Source organism: Mirounga leonina, unplaced genomic scaffold (genome assembly GCF_011800145.1).
Source record: "Mirounga leonina isolate KUSES-001 unplaced genomic scaffold, KU_Mleo_1.0 Mir_53, whole genome shotgun sequence".
Lineage (NCBI taxonomy): Eukaryota > Metazoa > Chordata > Mammalia > Carnivora > Phocidae > Mirounga > Mirounga leonina.
Window position 1 is genome coordinate 55,742,356 of NW_023270807.1, and position 25,379 is coordinate 55,767,734.

At 35.9% G+C, this 25,379-nt stretch overlaps 1 protein-coding gene across 1 annotated transcript in view; it reads right to left on the reverse strand.

Moving 5' to 3' along the window:
* FBXL4 (F-box and leucine rich repeat protein 4) overlaps window positions 1–25,379 on the reverse strand; it is an 80,195-nt gene that overhangs the window by 19,662 nt on the left and 35,154 nt on the right. The window contains exon 6 of the mRNA XM_034991578.1: window positions 18,736–18,949. Within this exon, the coding sequence (XP_034847469.1) occupies window positions 18,736–18,949 (214 nt within the window). The remainder of the gene's footprint in view (window positions 1–18,735; window positions 18,950–25,379) is intronic.

Consider the following 25,379-nt stretch of genomic DNA (forward strand, 5'->3'; position numbering starts at 1 on the left):
AAAGGATATGCTGGACTGCTACATAATCATGGGACCTAAAATCTCTCTAGTCCTAACTGCCTTTGATGAAATGCCTGCCATGAAACATCATGAGAAACAAATAATGCAAAGCATTTAAATTCCACTAGAAATTTAATTTTTTTAAATTCCATAAATTGAGGAAAAAACCTACTCAAACTTATGTGGCAAAATTTCTTTCTAAACATTTTAACTCAATCCTATCTAATTAAATGACAATGAGACTGGACCACCTCTGTTTAATCTGTTCCAAGTGTTCAGAAACTGAAACATGTCAGTTGGGGAAAGGATGAAGAATGTGTCAATGACAATACAAAACATGAGTTCAAACCCAGATAAGATTCTCACTGAGAAAATAATGAACTATTTCGGATAAAATAAACTTAGATAAGGCAAAAATAAAATAATAGGCCCAGAACAAAACTAGACTTAAGGCTAATTGTTTCACTGTTGGGTATTTCTTTAAATTAAAAATTTAAGGTAATCATTACTAGTTTTTTTTTTTATGATTCCTAATCCACAAAAATATGTGGATTTCTCTGTAAAAATTCTCTAATATGTTCTGATCTTGCCCATGGGAAAATCTTATTAAACAACTTTGTCATAAAGATCTGGTATTTTAATAAAACAAACCTAATGTTGTTTTCCCATCTATTAATAAGTTAAAATAGCTGAGTATTATAGAGAATCTGAAAATTAAATAATCTTCATAGGTCTCTTCTTAATGCCAACATTCTGAGAGCTACATGGGATTGTCTTATAAATGTGATAAGTGGTGTTGAAACTTAAGCATAAAATCATAAAATCAATATAAACTTTTATTTTTATATTTATTGAAAAATACAGTACTATATTTATTGAAAAACACATAGAACTGTATTTATTGAAAAACATCAGCTCATAAGTTGACCCAAGTTCTTCAAGGGTTAACTGTATTTAATTTATTGGCATTTTATCAATTTCTGTGTCATAACTGCTGACTTTATCTGATACCTTCTCACTGAATTTTTCTTCTTGTTGAAGAATATTTTTAATAGTTCTTTTAGTGAGTGTGAGTGGTAAAATCTTAACAACAACACACATTTATAGAGTAGTTATTAACATGGCAGGTACTGCTATAAATTATATATTTAACCCGCACGACAACCCTATTGTTTATGTTTAGTCCTCACAACAACCCTACACACTCATTTTACTCATTTAATAAATATTTATTGAATGTCTACTCTGTGTTAGGCACTGTATAGACACTTGGGATATATCAGTAAACACAGCAGATAATAACCTATAAGGTAGATATTATTATTTCCATTTATTTATTTTTTTATAAAGATTTTATTTATTTGAGAGAAAAAGAGAGAGCAAGCACGAGCGGGGAAGGGGCAGAGGAAGAGGGACAAGCAGATTCCCCGCTGAGCAGGGAGCCCAACTTGGGGTTTGATCCCAGGACCCTGAGATCATGACCAGAGCCAAAGTCAGATGCTTAACTGACTGAACCACCCAGAAGCTCCTATTCCCATTTATTTATAGATAAGGAACTTATAGATAAGGAATGTGAGTCACAGAAAGTTAAATACTGTACTTAGTCTTTATATTTTCCTTCAATCTTGAATGAAAATTTAGCCAGGCTTAAAATTTTAGGATGACAGTTACTTTCTTTCATCACTTTGAAAGTGTTACTCCATTACCTATTAGCCTCTATTATTTTGATAAGAAGTCTACTGTCAGTCTAATTGTCTTCCTCTGTAGGTAATATGTCTTTTCTCTCCAGTAGCTCTTATTCCTTTATCTCATATTCTGCAATTTCATCACAATGTACCTAAAGATTTATTTTCACTTACTCTGTTTGGTTTCCTGAGTGAACATCTGATTCAAAGACTTGCATCTTTCATTATGAAAGATGAAGACTGTTATCAATTTTCTCTTCAAATATTGCTTCTCTGTCATGTTCCTTTTTTTTTTTTTTTCTTCTGGAACACCTACTAATGAACACTGGAGTCTCCCAAGACCAGTGCCTACAGTAGTTTAAAAAATATGTCCACAAACTATTCTATACTTCTTCCTTCCAGAGATGGAGCTTAGTTCTTCTCCTTTAAGAGGGGGCTGGACTTAGTGACTTACTTCCAACAAAAAGAACATAGCAGAAGTGATGGTATGTTAGGTTATTGTGATGGCTAATTTACATTAATCAACTTGACTGGGCCACAAGGTATCTGGGTATTTGGTTAAACATTATTCTGGGTGTTTCTGAGAGGACGGTTTTGGATGAGATTAATATTCAAATCAGTAGACCGAAAGCAGTTAACTCCGTAATGTGGATGGGCCTATCCATCAAAGATCTAAATAGAACAAAAGGCTGACTCTCCTCCAAGTTAAGAAAATTCTTTTTTTTTTTTTTTTTAAAGATTTTACTTATTTATTTGACAGAGAGAGACAGCGAGAGAGGGAACACAGGCAGGGGGAATGGGAGAGGGAGAAGCAGGCTTCCCGCCGAGCAGACAGCCCGATGCAGGGGTCAATCCCAGGACCCTGGGATCATGACCTGAGCTGAAGGCAGATGCTTAATGACTGAGCCACCCAGGTGCCCCAGTTAAGAGAATTCTTCCTGCCTGATGGCCTTCAACCTGGGGCATCAGCTTATTCCTGACTTCTGACCGACACTGAAACATCAACTGTTCCTGGGTCTCAAGTTTGCCAGCCTTCAGACTGGAAACATTGGCTCTTCTGGTTTTCAGGCCATTGGACTTGGACTTAACTACACCACTGGCTCTCCTGGGTCTCCAGCTTGCTGACTCACCCTGTAGGCCTTCTGACTTGCCAGCCTCCATAATTATGTGAGCCAGTTCCTTAGAATAAAGCTACACACACACAAACACACACACACCCTCTTATTTCTGTTTCTTTAGAGAATTCTAATATAGTTATAAAAGGGCACTGGCTCCTCTTGGTTCTACCCTCTCCCCCTGCTCACTCAGGAAAAGCCAGCTGCCATGTCATAAGGACACTCAGAAAGCCTACGGAGAAGCCCATGTAGAGAGCAAGAGGACTCTGGCCAACAAATAACAAGGAAGTCTGCTGATGGCCATGTGTATAAGTTTAGAAGCTGGCCCTCCAGCTGCAGTCAAGCTCTAAGATTGACTGCAACCTTGTTAGAGACCCTGGGCCAAAACTCTCCAGCCAAACAGCTCCCAGATTCCCGACCTACAAAAGCTGTGCGACATCATGAATGTCAGCTATTTTAAGTCACCCAGTTTGGGGGTAATCTATGCACAATAACAAATAAATAACATAATGACTGGCATATAGAGTAGACACAATATATATTTATTAAATCAATGAATAGGTTACTCTGAGGATTAACTGAGGTGTGTGTATGTGTGTGTGTGTGTATTTTATACATACGAACTACATGCAGTGGTGCCTGGCATTCAAACCTTTTACAAGTTTAAGTGCATTCCTCAGACCTCTTCTTCTAATTTAGTAATTCTTTGTGTCCAATATAGAATGTAATCAACTTTTATTACAATAACTACTGTTTATTTCCTAGATTTCCAACTAGTTCTTTTCCACAACTACTTGTTCTTGCTGTTTCAGTGTGTGTTCCATAACTTCTTGTTCCATTTTAAAAGGTGCTTTCATTTACTTCTTTGAACTCCCATTCCCTGACCTCACTCCTTTTATTCTTCCCTGGCTAATGGTCTTGCCAACTGCCCCCATCCAGAATCAGGGCTTCTACTGAAAGTGCAGTAGGCCTGCTCTGCGGTGGTCCTGAGGATACTGCAGAATCAGGAGAGGCTTGGCTCAGTTCTGATCACAAGGTCCAGCCGATGCCAGGTCACTAGATACTTTTTAGTATATGTTCCCAGACCCAAATCCCTCCTTTCTCTAAGATTTCCATCCAATCCCTGGGGTGGCTTGGACAGCCATCTAACATGGTCACTTAGCTCTGACTACTCCCATGTTGGGACAATAAGATTCTCTTGATAAAGTCTGAGATGAATTCCTGTTAAATCAGTTCTTCTAATTAAAATTAAGAGTAAGGTAAAAAATTTATTGCGAAGAGCACCATATTAACCTGTCTGGACTGCTCCTCAGAGGAGCCGTATCTATTGCTAACTGTCCAGCTTAAAGATTGTAACTTTGAGGCACAACATACTTTTGAATTAAAATTCTCATAATTATATATCTAGAAAACATTTTATGTAAGGGTAGCTGCATTCTGGAGGAATTTCAAGCCACAGAAGAGGAATTCATGGCATACTGTACTTATTCATGGAAATATTTTACAATAACTTACATAGACTGCACATTAAACTGGGAATTAAAAATTCATTTAATAGTAGAGAGAACTATTATTTTCATTCCCGCCTTAAAGAAGGAACACAGAATAAAAGAGATTCATGTCAAATGATATCAACACAACTTCGCTAAATAAGAGATGGGAGATGAAATGCTGAGACCGCCATACAAGGGAATGGAGGTGATGGCTACGGGAAACAAGGATGACCTTGGGAGAGATGCTGTGAGGAATGCAACTAGGAGTCAGAGATAAACGCAAGGGCTGACAGGTAGCACTGAAGTGAACAGGTACAAGTTTACAGTTTCATGACTTTCTCCAGAGCTCATGAGAAGCCAGAGACTGTGGGAGTACCCAGGTTTAGAGAAGACAACAATAGTTTGCAATCTAAGTCCAATTAACCAATTTCCTCCTAGAATATCTTTAGGATATTCTTTCTCTATGCTGTTAGTATTCAAATTAAAGTACTGCTAGTGATGCTGAAGCAAAGAGGAGAAACTAAAGAGAAATGAACTCTTTGTTTCCAGATATAAAAGGGCCTGATTTGGTGGGGAACCACAGACTCAATGATCTAGAGCAGGAGTTGACAAACTATTGCCCACAGGCCAAATCCAGCCTACTGCCTGCTTTTGTAAATGAAGTTTTATTGGAACAAAGGCACACCCAATCATTTATGTATTGTCTATAGCTGTTTTTACACTGTGACAGAGATTATATGGCCTACAAGACCTAACATATTTACTATCTGGGCCTTCACGAAAAAAGTTTGCCCACCCCTACTTAAGAGAACAATTCTACCATAATGAGTTCTTGTGGCAATTCTACATGTCTAGAACACACAAATGAATGGATTAAACCTACATTATCAAATGTGCTATGCAAAAGGAATTCAGAAATAAAAAGTGAAAAATTATATGAATCGCTTATTTAAGATTTAAGATATCTATTAGGTCCCCAAGTCCACAAATTCTGCTGGTTAGTTCTGTAAAATTCAATAGAAGCACAAGAGTAGCTCTATAAAGTTAAAATACAATTTAAATAGTTATCAGCTTTAATAATGCAAGACAGCAGATTCATTTTCAATTGAGTTTGTAATTTTTAAACAAAGGTCCAACCTTATTTAAATCACCATGGAAAGGAATTCACTAAGGAGTGACTAGATCCGTATTAATTTCTCCTACAGAATTATCAAAACATCTCCTAGGTGAATGCTGGCATCTGGTAGTACAATATATGCTCCTAAAGAAAGGATCCTTTTGCATTCCACCTAAAATCTGCCTACTAACCCTGTTCAACAGCTTCAAAATCCAATGGGTAACTATACGTTGCAGAGAATTATTAATGCCTCTCCTTGTTACAAGGAAATTTATTAAGAGGTAAAAGAAGGAAATTCAAATTTTCATTCACAGTTTTTTTAAGAAATGTTACCCATAAACTACATAACCTTCCATCCTCCAGACTTCTCAAGTGCTAAGAAAAATACTTAATAAGATGATAACTGCTGTTTATTATATACTCACATATAAGTTTTAGACAGTCCAGATTTATGGCTTAAAAGAATTATATTTATGCACACCATGTACATAATACAGTAAGACACTGTTTAATCAATGTATGCAGTACTATGGTCACTTTTTATACTAATACAGGTTTATAGTTGTTATAACTAGTTTATGACCTTTGTTGGTCAGTTAAAATTAGTTGTTGCTTAAATTTAATAAAGAATGCAACCCTTAAATACAACATTCTTAATAGAGGAAGGTAGGAGTCCAAATCAGTATTCTCTACTCTAAAAAATGATTCCTAGAAAACATTCTAAAGGAACATTATAAGTTTATATATTACAGACATGTATTAGCTAAAATACAGACTAGTGACATCACCTGATCACAAACAAATGTAGTTTCACTGATCATTATATTTCAAATACATCAGAATAATATCTATAACTAAAGAGATGGGATTTTACAAAAGTATATTCACAATGTGAAAATTCATAAATTTGCATAACAAACACCACCAAAGAAATCCCAAGAACACAATCAATCAGCAGAATTTAAAATACACCTATATGTATGGGGGCATCTGGCTGGTTCAGCTGGTAGAACATGTGACTCTTGATCTCTGGGTAATGAGTTTGAGTCCCACACTGGGCATGAAGATTACTTAAAAAAAAATACACATATATGTATGAATCACTCTTTCTCTAATTTAAAAATTTTTTTTTGCCCCAGTGCTCCAATCTCAATAAAATTGAGGAAGGGGAATATAGAATAAAAGAAGTATTTTGTGGGATGCCTGGGTGGCTCAGTCGAGCGTCTGCCGTCAGCTCGGGTCATGATCCCAGGGTCCTGGGATCAAGTCCCACATCATGCTCCTTGCTCAGTGAGGAGTCTACTTCTCCCTCTGCCTGCCGCTCACCCTGCTTGTGCTCTCTCTCTCTGACAAATAAATAAAGAAAATCTTAAAAAAAAAAAAAAAAAGTATTTTGAGAACTGTTTAAAGCACTTGCAACTAACTATATGTAGAAACAATCATCATTCTAGAATATTTAAATTCAATTACTTTACAGAGATTTGCTATGAACCATCTACTACAAAGTGTTATCTTTTATACAGTTTAGATATACAATATGGTATAGGTTATATAATCTGATAATCACAACTGAATATCAGAATATGGTTCCAATAATTTGTGAAATTCCCAAAGTGCAAGTATGTGACAGAACAAAACCTTAGACTAAATCACACACGTTGACCCTGCCCTCGAGCCTCATTCAGAAGCTATTTTTACCACTGTAGTGGATCTCTTCTATAATCAGTTGACTACAGTGAGCTTTGCTCACTGATGACTAAACTGACTAATTTCCATATCAACCCATCATGGATGATGGCAGTTCCCACACCAGCTGGACTTGACAATAGCCTTACTGACTACATTAAAAAAGAATGTTCCAGTCAGAGGGGTAAGGGCTGGACTGTCAAAGAAGCACATAAGAAGAGCCTGAGGCATATGTTGGTTGACACTGTTTGTTTAAAGAGAAAACATTAGTCCAAAGACTTTATCTGTCTTCTTTCCTGTTAAGAGGAAAGTGTCCACCTGTTCTGTGCTGATGCCTTTAATCATTTAAGTCACATAACTAACTCTCAGTGTTCTCACTCTAAACTCACCAAATAAGTCTAATAACTATAATTTGGTTTCCCCTGTGATATGCCAACAGTGAGAGAATGTGCTAATCAGCTACCTCTAACGAATGACATCCTTGCCAGGTAGGTTGTTTACACCTGACTTACTGGTGGATGATAATGAGTCTGATCCCCAAGAGATGACGCTGACCCCACATCCCACCTCACTGCACTGACAAGTCAGGCTTCTTGGCCCTAAATGAACCCTGACCCTGAACGAACCACAGCCACATACACTCAACCCCATCGGAAGCCTCATATTCCCACTGGAACTTTTTTTTTTTTTTTTTTAAGATTATTTATTTATTTATTTATTTGAGAGAGAGAGAATGAGAGAGAGCATGAGAGGGAAGAGGGTCAGAGGGAGAAGCAGACTCCCTGCTGAGCAGGGAGCCTGATGTGGGACTCGATCCCGGGACTCCAGGATCATGACCCGAGCTGAAGGCAGTCGCTTAACCAACTGAGCCACCCAGGCGCCCCTCCCACTGAAACTTCTTTAAAGCCTATTAGGATAAAAAGAAGTATAGATATATCCTTGCCTGGAGACATATAGGAAAGACTTTAAAAGTTGTTAACTTTTAGTATATAATAGTAAGCTAAATATATTAAAAGTTATTAAAATTCCTAACTCTTAATTCTGTTTAAGAACAGGGGTGCCTGGGTGGCTCAGTTGGTTAAGCATCTGTCTTTGGCTTGGGTCGTGATCTCGAGGTCCTGGGATTGAGCCCTGCGTCGGGCTCCCTGCTCAGCGGGGACTTTGCCTGTCCCTCTTCCTCTGCCCCTCACCCCTGCTCATGCTCTCTCTCTCAAATAAATTATTTTTAAAAATTCTGTTTAAGAACAAAGTAACTATTAATATCTTTTCGTTTTATATGTTATCTAGACAAATTAATCTGTCTGAAGTGGACTGCATTTAAATGGCAGTTAGCCAATGACCGCTTGCATTAGTCAATGTAGGTGACCAACGTAGGTTTTTCCTATATCAGTTTCTCCTCTTGTTCTCGGTTATCCACTCTGGCTCTGTTAAGTGAGTGGCCACCCCTTTCATTTGAGTCTGTTAGCTGCACTGACTCCATCAAAGGAAAGGCCATCCCTGCTTCTACTCACCAGCATAAAATAATGTGTTCTTTAACTCAAATAAGAATGCAGTGAGATCACCATTATCTCTGTTTCAGAAAGCAAATTCATGGCATTAAATCAAATCATACTGTTTTCAAAAGACAGTTTATGTATCCTTTGTGGGACAGCTGAGGCACAGGGTGGTATGCATTTTTACTTATATATCTCCTCTCTGCCAAATAACCTGGCACAGAAAAAAGAAAATATGAGGAGAGTGCTGATATCCAACAGAAGTAAAGATCGACTACTTTTGTTGTCTTCTAGTTGATGAAGATGAAGGCAGCGGGGTCCTTGAAACTGTTGTCTCTGCCCTGGTAGGCCAAGTAAACAGCTGCTGAACCATACTTGCGGATTACTGTCATATACTAGTCCCCCACAATACCTATAATCAGTTTTTTCACTTCTTCAGATTCTTTCAATTTATGCTCTATCATTCTTGAAGTGAGGCAATCAAAACTGGATGCAGGTGTTCCATTTATAACTCCAACTTTTAAAAAACACACTTGGTTTTCTTGTCTGCTGCTAAGCAACAGAATGACATTCTTACTGAGCTACTATCATGCCCCATCTCACACCCATTCCAGATTTATATATATATATATTTTTTTACAAACAAAGAAAAAGTGAACAGGCTCAAACTTCTAACACTAATGCGGACTGTTTTAGTAAATGCCCAGGACTGCTCTTAAAGACACTTTTTATGCCATGTGTTAAAAAGTTATTGTTATGCCATCCTCTACAAGTTGTATTAGTTGATTATGTCTGCCATAACAACATCCCATAGACTAGGTGGTTTAAACAACAGAAATTTATTTTTGTACATAATTCTGGAGGCTAGAAGTCTGAAATCAAGGTGGCAGCAGAGTTAGTTTCTTCTAAAGCCTCTTCTTGGCTTGAAACTGGCCGTATTCTTCCCGTCTTCACGTGCCCTTCCCTCTGTGTATCTGTGTCCTAATCTCCTCTTCTTTTTTTTTTTAAGATTTTTATTTATTTTTGACACAGGGAGAGTGTACAAGCAGGGGAAGCAGCAGGCAGAGGGAGAGGGAGAGGGAGAAGCAGGCTCCCCGCTCAGCAGGGAGCCCAACATGGGGCTCAATCCCAGGACCCTGGGATCACGACCTGAGCCAAAGGCAGATGCTTAACCAACTGAACCAGCCAGCACCCCTAATCTCCTCTTCTTATAGGGATACAAGACATACTGGATTAGGGCCCACCCTGATGACCTCATTTAACCTTAATTACCTCTTTTTTTTTTTTAAAGATTTTATTTATTTATTTGAGAGAGAGAGAATGAGAGACAGAGAGCACGATAGAGAAGAGGGTCAGAGGGAGAAGCAGACCCCCCATTGAGCAGGGAGCCCGACGTGGGACTCGATCCCAGGACTCCAGGATCATGACCTGAGCTGAAGGCAGTTGCTTAACCAACTGAGCCACCCAGGCGCCCCAACCTTAATTACCTCTTGAAAGACCCTTTCTCCAGTCACATTATGAGCTACTAGGGATAGGACTTCAACACATGAATTTGGGGGAGACACAATTCAGCTCATAACACAAGTATTTAAGAGTAGGCTGCAGATATATGCCCCCTCAGAAGCAAAGAACTGTATCTTCCACTTATTTCCAAATGGTTCAGGAAAAAAAAAAATTATGCATATGGTAGGGGAATGTATTTTTTATTCCACTTTTCTTTAAGTCTAAAATCATTTCGAAATAAAAGGTTTCTTTTTAAGTATTTAAAAGTCTATTTAATGAGTTAAATTTTTACAGCCCTCCTCTCATGAAAATACATCATCATGTATGATGGAAGAAATGCTTGTAATCAGTGCTTATCATACATAATAAGAATCTTGTGAACAGAGAAGAAAAGGACCAATCAGACTGAAACAAAGTCCTTCCTATCATTATATATCTAACTCTATTATAATTACCTCTTCGTCATGAATGGCAGAAGATCCTAGTTCAACAAATTTCTTTCCTGTCTGCTCTAAGTTCCCATCTTTTGCCTAAAATGTTGTCTATACAACCTAAAAGATCCACCAAATTCATTAAAAAGAAAGTTACCCTATTTACCAACCCATTTCACTAGTTACTCTGGGATCATGTAGTAAACAAGGCCCAAGTCTTGGCTCAAGGGTCATTTCTTCTCAAAAAGTTTGCCCAACATGGACCCCTCTCCGACTAAGCACAAGCTGACATTCTTAGTATGCATCTGGGCTTACTGCACACCAGTCCACTTTGTCTCTCTTTATCGCAATACTATCTTGTTCTTTACAGGCATATGTTTACTGCTTTGTGTCCACTGAAATTCAACAAATGTATACTACTAACTCTGCAAATAGCTTATTTAGTGATTTTTTTTTTTTTTGGTTGAGTTATAAGAAGACATTTGTTATTTCTCCGATGGAACAATTTTTCATCTCAAGCCTAAACATCTAAAAAATGAAAGGGATCTCATGAAATAAATGAACAAAACAAGGTGAACTATATTTCACTGTTTTTCAGGGCTAAGAATTCTGAATAGATACAGTTCAAATATTTTCTTACAAGTTTTTCAAGTTCAGATCTAACCATCCATCTGCTTAATACATGTTTAATAATGAAAAAAATGAACTGATAAGAGCTAGCTATTACTCATTCATTCAACACAAGTTTACTGAATACCTACTACATATATTCATTATAGTGAACACCAGACACTGTTCTATGTACTAGCCGTGAAGAAGTATACAGTCAAACATGGTCCTTCCAATTATGGAGTTCTCAAGTTAGGAATGAACATTCCTTTCACCAGAAATAAATCAAAAGGGTGAAAGAGATAATTCAGCCTAAATCTCCCTTAGCACACGATGGGAAAGATACTCTTATTTAGGAAGATCTATAAGAATACTTCCCAGAGGTGGAAATATTTGTGTAGGATCATGCTGAGTAAATCTGTACCACCATTTTCACATTTACACAAGTTCATCTGATTATTATAAAGTGTGTGGTTCTTTTAAACATATAACCTAATTTGGTCTTCTCAATAGCCTATGTGATAGGGTAAGCTTGTTTTTTTTTTTTTTTAATAGACAAACGTTTAGCTTAGTACAAGTGACTTACCCAAGCACATACATCTTTTAAGTGGAAAAACCAAGATAAGGACTAAGTTATATGACTTAGGTTCATGATACAGAGTAAATAACAAATATCTTCCCAGTTTTTAAATTATCAAATAGTGTATGAATCAGATACTTGAACCCTACTGCTAAGCAAAAGTTTTAATCACAGCTGAAGTCTCAACAAGATCCTACTGCTGCTTTCTCTCACTGTAGGTACCAGCTACAGTATTAGCTAAAGCAGTGGAGCTGGGCAGAAAAATCTTTTTTTTTTTTAATTTGATAAATTTGATGTGTGGCACTCTGTAAATTTAAGGTGTATACCTTGATACTTTAATACCTTTATATATTGTAATATGATTACGATTGAAGCAATCAATAAATTATATCATTACAGTATAATATTATTGTCTATATTCCTTACACTGTGCATTAGATCTCTTTGGCTTATTTATTACACGTTACACATTTGTACCCTTAAATACTATTCATCTTATCCTCCCCCTACCCCTTATCCCCTGGAAGGCACCATTTTACTTTGTTTTTTTCTTTTTATAGGTCTGGCTTTTTAAATGAACTAGGCCAGATAAAAAGCTGGGTTCAAAAACTGGTGAAAATGACAGCTAGGACTTATTTTAAGGTTGCCCTCATTTTAGTTTACTACCAAAGCAGCAATCAAGCAGTACAAAGGATATGCACCAGGATACAACCCCAGCTCCCGACAAGGTTATTACGCATGAGGCTCGGTGGTCAATGCAGCAGCCCTGACGGTAAAATCTGTCAGGGAGAGAGAAGCCCACTGCCCTGTGCTCACTGCCTGTTTCACCACTGGCTCAGGAAGGGGCCCCACCAGCATGCCAGGATCTACCTACCAGCATAAAAGGCAATTCTCACCCTATTATGCTTTCATTCTCCCAGGTTCTCAGTCTTACTGAGTAATCAGACCTGCAACACGCCTGGCTATGCCTAACCACTTAAGAACATACCACTAGACATCAACAACGTATCATTTTACATGCCAATATTATTTGTGGGATTATCTATCCCCATGCTACTCTCCATTATGGTATAATATTGAGAATTGGCCTATATAAACTCTTTGCTTAAAGCAGTGTATTACATATTGATTCCACAAACTATTACTTAAATGTAATTTGAATATATATAAGTTGAATAACTTATTTATAAATGCAGAACACTTCAAAGTAAGTTTGTTCATAATAAAAATAAAAGACAAAACTTCCACTTCCTGTAGTAGCTTCAACTAGAAAATATTTATATAACATAACTTAGTAGTTTGTATATTACACTGGATCCTGATGTTGTGTGTGCTGGTTACAAGGTTATACTCCTTCACCAGTTGCAAACTGGAAAAGGAACAGGTAGTAAGGAAAAATCTCTGGTTTAAATAGGGACAGCCAAGTTATGAGAATAACCACCATTCTATGCTTTTATATATAGTATAATTTTAATTATAACACTAAGACCACCAAAGCCGGGTTCAAAGCCTGACTCTAACTTATTGCTCTGTGCCACCAGGAAAGTTACTAATCTTTTGGGACCTCCATTTGATCATCTGTAAGATGAGAGTGATACCACTTTCACTGGACTAGTGTAAAAAATTAAATTATATGCAAAATGTCTAGGACAGCAAACACAATATATTCAGGAAGCTTTCCCAAATTTTGGGACTAAAACCCAGGTCTCCAATATCACCTAAAGCTTTGTTCACTATGCACACAGACTTACTTAAGTCTTATAAAATGGCACAGATGTATTATGTTTATTAGTGTAAATTATATATAGGCACATAAAGTGTAACTACTAAATCATCAATCTAACCTCTCTGAAGTTAAATGCTATAACAAACTCAACATTTTATAATATTCATTTTTGCTTATTTTAGAACTTTGTAGAATTTAGAAAAATGGGTAAAAGTGACACTGGATAATTTGTATTCCTTGTTTAAAAAAAAAAAAAAAACTCTCCCAAGAAGTTCAAATTTGTATCTTCTTTTTCTTCTACATATTTCCTTAGAGCAAACAGAGGCATTTAAGATTAACTGCTGTTCCTTCTTTTCAAAACAGTTTATAAGATCTGAATGTACTGCCAATGATTACATGGAAGGCTTAGAGAGAAGCCAGGCCCCTAGATCGTGTCTTCTTATTCTGTTTGCTCTTCATCCACCAACACCACTGAGTGCAGGAGAGGAAATGTACATGCATGGAAGAAAGAAGGGGTGACGTAATGCTTTGCTTAAGCGAAGAGGGAAGTGTTTGCAGATTGATATGAATACCAGTGTTATAGCTTGTGCTTGTTAAAAGAGACCAGCTGATCATGCTGCCTTCTCCCTTTATTCCTGTGAGCTGCTTAGTACCCATGTCAGTGTCTGATATAGAGACCAAGGAGGAGAGGACAATAGAAGTGAGTAGAGTATAGGTAAAGAGCATTGAATACAGACTTGAGAAGCAGTGAAAGTAAACACTGCCTGTGTTTTTCCCAATTTTGGATTTTCCCTTTTATATCACTGAAATGGCATTATTTTTTTATTTTATTGTATGTCAACTGTAAATCATTAAAATTTAATTTTATGATTTTTTTACATATTCAATGTCAGAAGAACTGTATAAAACAAAGTTATAGATTATTTTTATAATATTTTAGCAGATGTACTAATAAAAATAAACTTTAAGAGGTAGTAACATAGTGTACAATACAAATTTTACTTAATGGATTCATATAATAATTTTACATCTATACTGAAGTAACTGAAAGAAGCTGGAGCTGATGCTATCTAGATTTAGATACATATGTATAGATCTCCACTCTTGAAATAGGAAATCTTCTTAGTCTTTCATAAATCAAACTTTTTAAAAAATATACTCTTATGTGGAATTTAAGAAACAAAACAAATGAACAAAGGAAAAAAGTGACAAAGAAAAAAACACTCTTAAATACAAAGAACTGGGTGGTTGCCAGAGGGATGGTGAATGGGAGGGTGGGTAAAACAGAAAAAGGGGATCAACAGTACACTTAACACAATGAGTACTAACATACAGAATTGTTGAATCATTATATTGTATACCTGAAATTAATAAAAAATAAAAAGAAAATGATTTCAGAAATATATAGTCATATTCTATCAGTTTCTTAAGGTAAATTAAAGAAAACTGGATCACTTAATGATTTCCTAACACCTAGACCATGTTAATACAGAACACTTCAAAAGCATCCCATGGGATATTTTTTTTTTAAGAATTTATTTATTTATTTATTTGAGAGAGAGAGAGAGAGCACAAGCAGGGGGAGGGGCAGAGAGAGAGGGAGAAGCAGGCTCCCCGTTGAGCAGGGCGCCTGATGCGGGACTCGATCCCAGGACCCTGGGATCATGACCTGAGCGGAAGGCAGAGGCTCAACCGACTGAGCTACCCAGGCACCAACCATGGGATATTTTTTTTAAAAATCATCACAGATGTAAGGTACCTAGCAGGTTAATATAATTTCTTGGTTCTTACCCTATTTTTCTTCCTGATGATTTATTTAATAATTAACTTTGCTATATTTCTCCTTAAAGTTAAATTTAACCAGAAAATTTTTAAAGGAGGCATTATCTTGCTCAAAGGATCTCAGAGTTTATAGTACATAGACCAATAAAACAGTAAAAATACCAATAAAAATAAGATATGGTATAATTTAAGAATGGACAGACCTACCCAAGAAAAGATAGCTGACGATTTTATACTCACAAATGGTAAGTCATTTCACGACAGATGAATGAAAACATGGGCTAATATTATCTTTAAGCTGGCATTCAGGGACAATAGCCCTTTCATTTTACAAAGAAATCTGGAAATTTGAGAGACTATGTGACTCACCCTAGATCATTAAGCTTCTCACTGGGCCAGAACTAGAATCAGTCTCCTTTCTACCATACTAGGTCACCAGTTAAACTCTAGCTAAACATTTTGCCCCAAATTGAAAATAACTGTATTAAACAGAAGCTCTTATACTCACATACTCAGGCTTCCAAAGATTAGAAAAAACACCATGTCTGTAAAAAGGTATATACTCTGATCTACCAATAAAAAAGGCTATATACCCAGATGGTTTTATAGGTAAATTCTATAACAGGTAATTTCCATCTATTCAAGTTATGCCAGATCAAAGAGAAAAACAGGAGCTTCCCAAATCATTTTGCTATGCTGTCACAATCCTAGCCCCAAACCTGATAAAATAGCATGATAAGGAAAACCACAGCTCAATCTCACTTATTATAGACATTGTTATGGACACGGCATGTATATTAAATCATTTAAGCCTCACAACAACTCTTTGTGATGCATACTATTATTATCTCCATTTTTATAGAAGGGAAAGCTGAAGCACAGGGGGTCAAGAAACTTCCTCAAGGTAACAATTTGTAAGTGATAAAGCTAGAATTCAAATTCAGGCAATTCGGCTCCAAAATATTAGGAAACTAACCTAGTTCTGTATTAAATTAAAAACATGTAGGGATGCAAGGACTATTCAACATAAGTCATTATATTGTTAAGTAAAAGAAGAAAAAAGATGAATGCATTAATGGAGGCTTAAAAATAATATACATTTTTGATAAAATATTCTTAATCAAACAAGAATGATAAAAACTACTTAGCAGAAAGCAACATCAAACAACATATAAAATTAGTAAGCTGCATTAGAAGCTGTCTGTTTAATTCGACACTAAAGTTCCAGTGCCTAAAACAGTGCCTGGCACATAATAGGTAGTCAAATATTTGTTGTATAGATATTTTTGAAATGAAACAGTAAGACATCCCCACTATATTAAAAATAAGACTGGTGTATCTGTTATGATTCTATTATTCCACATTACTTATTAAGTTCTACCTAGTGAAGCAACACTTTAAATATTAAAAAAGAAAGAAAGTGTATTAATTTTGAGGTTATATCATTGTATCATGAGAAAATCCAAAAGACATAAGTAAAAAATTAGAACAATTATGAGCATTCAGCAAGGTGAGCAGATATAAAATATATATACAAAAAACAATAAGCTCTAAACTAACAATAATCAATCAAAATTAAAGAGAAGAAACAGTATCTGAGACTATAAAATGCAAAAGATAAATCTTTTAACCAGGATATAAGACCTAAGTGAAGAAAACTATAACATGCTCTTGGATGTAAAACAAGGCCTACATGAACGATAGGAAGCCTTATTAAAGAGCAAAATGAAATATAATGTACTTCTAATAAAATCCTTGCCGAAAGATACAACTAGAAGAAGAATATACAAGGATTAACAAAAATGTTTAAAGAGAATGGAGATGAGAGTTTCCCTACCGTAGAGTAAAACCGACTACAAAACGGCCACAATGATACTATTAGCACTAACATTTATTTATTGAGAGTTCACTATGTTCTAGTCACCCTCTAGGCACTTTACATGTAATTTAATTCTCACAATGACCCTGAGATATGTATTTTTATTCTCTCCATTTTAGAGAAAAGAAAACTGAAATACCAGAGGTTAAAATACCTTGGTATTTAAGGTAAAATTTAAGATAGTCAAGGGTCCACCATAGCAGGAAAGCATCTGGCATATCATTCTGGAAAAGTAATTTGGTTATCTTATTCATTCACTTAATAAATATTTATCAAATGACCAATCTTACCAAGTACCATTCTAGATGTTGGCAATACGGCAATGAAAAAGATATACAAGGCTCCTACCTTCATGACAGTTATGTCCCAGTATAAGGAGACAGATACTAGGAAGAAAACAAAATCACTTCAGAGTGATACAGATGCTAAGAAGGAAATAAAACTGGATGATATGAAAGAAACAAACCAGAAGGGGGGGGGGCTACCTTTTTATCAATACCCAAAAAGTGATCTCTGAAGAAAAAAAATACTTGAACACTGAGCTAAGAAAAGGGCAGCCACGTAATAAGCTGGAAGAATATTCCAGACAGGCAGAAAAGCAAGAGCTGTGAGCTGGGACCAGGTCAGAATGTTCAAGTAATAGAAAGAAGGTCAACATGACTGGAGTAGAGGAAAGGAGTATATGACAATAAGTGGATGTTTACTACAGGGGCCCAGGCACATCCTCTTTGATCCAGCAATACCACCTACAGGACTCTATCCTACAGCAATAACAGCATGTATATGCAAAACTCTGCACAAAAGAATGTTATTGCTAGATAATTTGTGAAAGGAAAACAACTGGAAAAACCTGAAGGTTGATCACTTGGGGAATGGTTGAATAGATTATGGTATAACCTATACTACACAGTTAATGAAAAGAGTCAAATGCTATATGTAGTGATCTCGAAAGAAGTCCTAGAGATACTATGCGAAAACAAGCAAGTAGATCAATATAAATGACAGGATTCCATTTTTCATTAATGAGACTCCTAAACTATAGTATGTAAAAAAATTTTTTTAAGATTTTATTTATTTATTTGAGAGGGGGAGAGAGAGAGAGTGCAACAGCAGGGAGAGGAAGAAGCAGATTCCCCAATGAGCAGGGAGCCTGGCTCAGGGTTCAATTTCAGGACACTGGGATCAGACCTGAGCCTAAGGCAGATGCTTAACCAACTGAGCCACCCAGGCGCCCCATGGTATTGAGAATTTTAACTCCTAAGTCTAGCCCTGGATAAATTCCACTTTGCTTCCTCCCCATCCTGCACACTATCACTCTGCCTCCTTCTCTAATTCATTCCCTGCCAGCATTTCAGCTCACCTCAACCCATTGCTTATTTTTTTACCTGGAAATATGAACAACCTTACAAAAATTTTAAGAATACAGAGAAGAAGAACATTTTCCTATAATTATACAAACAATACAATAGACTAAATAACTTTGAAATGACTGAATCAGCTCTATTAATTTTAGAATAGTCAAGGGGCATCAAATCTATTTAAAAATCAGAAAGCATATTATCATGAGCAATTATAGGCAACTAAATATTCAGCTAGCTATCACACTAGCAAAGATGTAAATGATGATTATTCTTACCTCTACTTTTGTTCTATAGAGAACAAGTCGTCTAAGACCGCATAACTTGGCAATGTGGTTGAAAGCTTGAGGTGGTAGTTTATCACAGGATGAGAGATTTAAGTCCTGTAAATTTGGACACATCTCAGAAATAATCTCCAAGCAAGTTTCATTAAGAAAGTGGCTGCAAGATAATTCAAGGCGCACTAATTCAGATCCACAAACCTTCAGAAACCTGTAAAAACAATGTTCTGTGTGAATTTTGTAAAACTAAAAGATACTTTTGCAAGTACATTGGAGTTACCTCAACTCTCAGTAGATACCTTCAGAAGAATGGATTTCTATTACAGAAAATGTAAAACTTGTTTCCCTTAAATTACCAAAATAGGCATGATTAGGCTAAAATAATTCAACCTGATATGATAAGATGTATTCATATCATATAAAAAGTCAGCTAACGTGAAGTGAAAAATTAAGAAAGTAGAGAATGTATTTCTCCTATCTATCTAAAATTCACATCTGAATTGGTAGAGCCAAAAAACCAAAAACATAACTCTTAGAAGTAGAAGTATTTCCCCCTAAACAATACGCATACAGTACTGGATAATTTATTTTGAATATGGCACACAAGATGAAAGCTTTAATTAAATGACCTCAAAATAAATCAGACTAGCCTCCTCTCAACTAAGGAAATGTCTGAACTGGTTTAACTGTCCTATTGTAATGTTCCTTAAAACTGTTACTATTTACTAGACTGATGTTGAAATTATTACAAGATATTCAACTGCAGCTTCACATAAATACACAGAAGTAATTCAACATGGCGGACATAAAACTCTGTATCAGAGCGGTAATAACAATATTTATTGTAGTTGCATTACAGATGGGGGAGGACAGTCCTGTCTATAATCATCATCTGAAAATAATATAAAAGTAAATGTGAGTCTAGGAATATTTGAATCTATGAAACTTCATCAACTAAGCAAACTGAACCCTTAACTGTAACAATTATCCCTGTCCAGGTCTCTTGACATTTTCTTGCCTATCACAGTGCCACATCAGTAACATACTGTTAGTTTATTTACTCCACATCTTTTTTCCTGAATGGATTAATTAGCTTCCAAATACACATATAAAGGAAAATTAACTAAATCAATCCCTTATGAAAATAAAAGAAGTAACACTGGACTTCTAAGTCAAAAGGTTAATTTTTTGCCCTGTTCCACTTCCTGGCATGTGACCTTGGAAAAGGCATTTACCCAAGTCTCAGCACTTTCTCAGCTGTAAAAGGCAGACTAGAATTACATAACAACACTTACCACACTGCCTCATGGTTTTGAACATCAAACATTATGTGAAAGCAGTTGGTAAAGGTCAAAGCACCCCACAAACATAAAAATACAAGTTGAACCTTGGCCAACTCACATTCAAACAACAATAAAAAATTCAGTTGCTACAAATTTATTTTAAATGTTGAAAATAACTATTGCCCACATATCTTATTTATACCTGAACACCCATTTATTCTTAATCCACTGCAATATGTGCTTTGCTCTCCCTAAATTTGCCCTTTCCTTTTAAATGCCAAACTCAATGCCCTTTCTTTTCAGTGCTTGAATTACTTGACTTATTGTGGCATTTCACACAACTGCCCACCCCTTCCTTAAAATTCCCTGACGCTCCTCAAGCTACTCCCTCTCCCAGATTTCTTCCAACCTGTCTCACTACTGTTACCTTTGCTAAATTGAATTAGTTAAACTGCGGTTTGCATCAAGCATATTCACTTATTCATTCAACGAATATTTATTTAGCTCATATTATGATCCAGGCATTACTCTAGGCCCTGGGGAGTTAGCAGTGGACAAAACAAAGTCCTGGCTCTCATGGAGCTTACTGATATTTTGGTAGGAGAGGTAGGCTATAAACAAGTAGCTGAATAAAACAAATAGTATATTAGAAAGTGAAAAGTGTCGAGGAGGAAATAAAAGCAGGGAAGGGCAATAGGAAGTATCAAGGGTAGGTAGGGTGGTCAGAGACGCCTCACTGAGAAGATGAGTCAAGACCCAAAGGAAGTACGGCAGTAAGCAAAGCAGGTATCTGGGAAAGAACATTCCAGGCTGAGGGAAGGGCAAGCACAACGGCTCTGGGGCAGGATACCACGTAGAGTGAGGAAATGTAAAGAGACTAATCCAGGAGGTACGAAGTGAGGGACAGATGAGGAGCAGGTCAGAGAGGTTAAGAGGCAGTTCATATAGTGTGTGTCCCATAAACACTTCGGCTTTGAGGGAGATGGCATTCTCAATCATCAGAGGGTTTTGAGCATAAGAGTGACACAACCTCCTTGTGTCTTAGCAGGATCACTCTGGTTTCTGTGTAGAGAATAGACTGAAGGGGAAGAGAAGTAAAAATAGGGGGACAGTCAAGACACCACTAAAATATTCAGGAAAGAGAAGATGGTGCACTGGATCCAGATGGTAGCACTGAATGTGGTGCTCAATATTCAGATTCTGGATCTATTTCAAAGGTGGGCAATGTATACTAAATTATGACACACCTTCTCTATACTGAACTGAACTCAGGCTCATCTACATTTTTTTCCCTCCTAACTACAATGTCCTTCCCTACTAATTTGTTTTTATTGAGATTTAAAGCTGCCTCAAATCCTTTGGCAACTGAAACAGATTTTTGGCATACCCAATCCTTAGCACAATGCCAGGCATGGAAAAAACATTTGATGAGAGTTTACTGAATGTATCTTCCAATTAAGAAAATTCACTTGAAGAATTTAAGTTTCCTCTACTCCAGAACAGACTAAGTTCTATGGGCTCAGGGTATTTTCCCCTTACTAGGGTTAAACTATTCCCAAGAAATATGATGAAATTAACAATTTTACCTAACTTTGAGTATAAATAGTAGTTATAGGTAGTTCTTCATATTTTTGTAAGCTAGCAACCTAGAAATGGATGTAGGGTTTCAAAGAACTAAAGACTATTCTACTTTGATTTGATACTTGCAACACTTTGACATCTCTTTTCTCCTTACCTCATTATTGAACTTTTCTTCTCTAAAAAATTTAGAGAAGAAAAGTTCCCAAATTGATTTAATGAATGACAGAATTTGAAAGCACAATAAAGATAATGATCATGCCTACAGTACCTTTTGGACTTTCCCTCTCTTTTTCTATATTGCATATTTTTACTCTGAGCAGATTATTTAGTTAATATCCCCATACTGTGTCTTCCTAAACTTATAGGATCTGTACTACCTACTTCTTCATGATCTCTGCAGTTCAAGAAGGCAGACGTAGTAGCAGACTCAATTAATTAGCCGAACACAACTCTTGTTTCTTTCCTTAATGCTCCTCATGTAAGTTTTATGTTACTGAGTAATTACATACATGTTTTTGTCTTGGTCATCTATTTATTTGTCTCAATTGTGATACTGGTCACCTAAAAGGAGAACTACAGCTTCTTTATTTTCTACAGCCTCTTCATTCCATGATATGAATTCTCATAAAGTATTTCTTGATATTGAGGGTATTATGAGAAGACCTAAACTAGGTCTCTTGCTATGGGAAAAGAAAGAAATGGCTTATCCTTATGTGAAGTAATTTGTCCAGAGTAATATAGGCACATAAGAAGTAATTTACTACATGGTAACTCGCACCCTAAAATAATAAAATCATATGAATACATTATTTAATCTGAGTTTACTCATCAAAATAAAAGGCACCAATCCTCAGAACTTGCCTGATGTATAAAGGTAAGGGGGAAGAAAAAGGGAAGGGGAGAATGAGACATAAATGTCTATGGCTTCTGATTCCTACCGGTACATTTTATTAGCTGACTCTGAGTTTTATGAAACAGCATATTTAAGATAAATCTTTAATCCCTTATAATTTGGAACATTATTTAATACATCTGATCCAAAATAAAGCCATTAAAAACAAAACTCCTTATTGGCAGGAGAAAGAAAGTCTTAAAATTGCCTCAAATCTCTGGGAATTGACATTCTAAAAGAGGTAACTGTATAAAGCATAGGTAGGCAATTGAATAAACAAATAAGCAATAAGCTCTTTATCCCATAAAATTGTAGCTCTGTTTCAAAACACCTAATAAAATTCTTGTATCTAAAAAGCATCCAAGAATGTTTCCTGAATGAAACAATTAGAGGAGTCAGGGGTAAAATCTCTACATAACTGAAGTGGAGATCAAGGTGATTAATTTGGGCAACTATCCGAAGAAAAATAGTAGTGGAAAAATAAACCTAAGGCTTTTTGAGCATCAGAGTGATACGATTAAGCCTCAAAGCACAAACAGGTGGGGTGGGGGGCAAAGAAATATCAAAGACTAGGGAACTCTATTATAAAAGAAAAGTGGAATTATAAAAGATGTGGTTCTAATGAGTAATGATATGCATGAGCAGTACTTGAAGTTGCAAATCACAAATCTGGAGATAGAATAGGATTTTAATAACTGATTAAAACTTTTAAGTTCTTGTTATTCCAATTCAACCTATTTTCCCACTCTTTTGAATAATATAAATTCCTAAAAAGTTCCTTGAAATCCAGTTAAACAGTTCCAACCTGTGAGGAAAGGTTTTTCGGCAACAAAAATAAACTGTATCAAACTTTTCCCAGAGACTTGCTCAACAGCAGCTCATTATCACTGGTCTCTAGTTTAAAAATGTACTTTTTTCTTTAAAGTATTATAAATAAGTCTTCTTCACAGTAATGAGCATAAATAGACCATACTTATTCATAGATTATTCATTAATAATCAAGCCATAAATATGTATTGTTTATTCTGGGAATGCTGCCTACAAGCCATAATGACTATCAATTCGGCAGTCAAGTCAAGGAGGCCAACAGCAATCAGTAGGCAAGACTCCAGTATCTCCCATCCAAAAAAAGAATTCTCTCTTCCTGGTATTTAAATGTTTTATTTCCTTCATGGGAACAATGACTATGCTTAAAGGAATGCTATCAAGATTTATAGTTTCACTGGCTGAAATACTACCGTAAAATATGGAAAACTTAAATTTATGTATGTACCTTTGTGATTATTCAAACAGCCCCACAGCAACTAACATGGCTGAATTGAAAATGGAAGAGAAATTGCTGGTGAGAAAGTAGACTGGAGCTTTAATCTTGCAAAAGAAGATCTTTATCCATTATGATTCTAAAATTTAAAAAGTAGCATTACTAAACTTTCTTCTCACAACTTATGCCTCTGCTCATGCACCAGAATGAGTGAAACAAAGGGAGTTTTAAAACAGTGATTTAATACTACTGTTCCATTTTACTCATTATATCATGGTCTTATGCAACATTTTGCCAAAGAAGCTGGACTTCAGCTGTTCACTACCAATGTTTTCTTCAAAGTCTACACTCATTAGTTATCATCCTGTTATTTTATTAATAAAAATATAGGAAGGATGTTTACATGTTTATATCTTTATTCTTCCTATAGCCTGACGTAGGAACTATGTTAAACATTTCTTTACACAGTCAACACTCAGTATAATTTCTTAAACACTAAGGATGAAAACAAACAATAAATTCCGAGTAGTGGGAAACATTGAAGAAAGAGCTCTTAGAGGAATTAAAATAACCTGAAAGGTCCTTACAATGTAAAATAATGCTTACTGACACCAGTCATTCTATCTATGAGTTAGTCTTGATTTTTGAGCCACGGTGCATGCTCTAAACACCCGCAGTCATCATTAGCTTCAGTCCTTCTTGGTCCTATTAGCAGGGAGGAAAATTTTCAAATGAAGGGTGGGGGTGGGGGGAGCAAGGGGAAGTAGAAAGGATTCAGCTGTGTTTCATTGGATAGCTGTCAAATGTCCAGCAATTTTTAAAATGTGGATTCCATAAAAATTCACCAAAATCATACTGCCAAAAAAGAAATGCCTATTTTTTTTACCCTAGGTATCTCCTAAGCAAACTTACATAACAGAAAATATTTTGTACACATAGCATGATATATATATATATGTATACTCTCTGACCCACAATACCGTAATGTTTTATGTAAGATCTCCTTTCTATGGCTCTATTTTTGGCGGGAAAGAAAGGAACTCAGGGTATCCAGGGTTTCACAACATGTGCTATAAGCCATTACTGCTTGTGTTTATTTTTTACTTTGTTGCATAAACTATCAATATTAGCACTTTGAACACACTGTTATTCTCCCAAAAATTATTATTTCATCCGAATTTTATGGCATCAAATATTTATTTCTGGAACTGCATCTTTATTTTTATAGTCTAGTCAAGGGAAAACAAGGCTCAATATACAAATTTCTAATTCATAAAGCACTGTTCAAGAATGTATCCACTGAGGATGTGTGAAGAGAAAGCTGTTGTTCATTTTTAACTTCTAAAAACCAAATAGAAGATGATCCATTAATCAAAAATAACAGGTAATTTCCCCAAAGTTTCTACTCCTTCATTATTTAACTTAATGAAATGATGGGATTATACTGTAATGGACAATGAGAATAACCCTCGTCAAGGTTAAAAGAAAAACACCTGTTTGTATCATAAGCAAAATTAAGATGGCATTACTAAATGAATATGCATTTGTGCAAGCTTTCAAATGTTTAACAGGTGACATTTAATAGTAAGAAAACGAAATGCTTAAATAGAAAGGAGCAGAAACA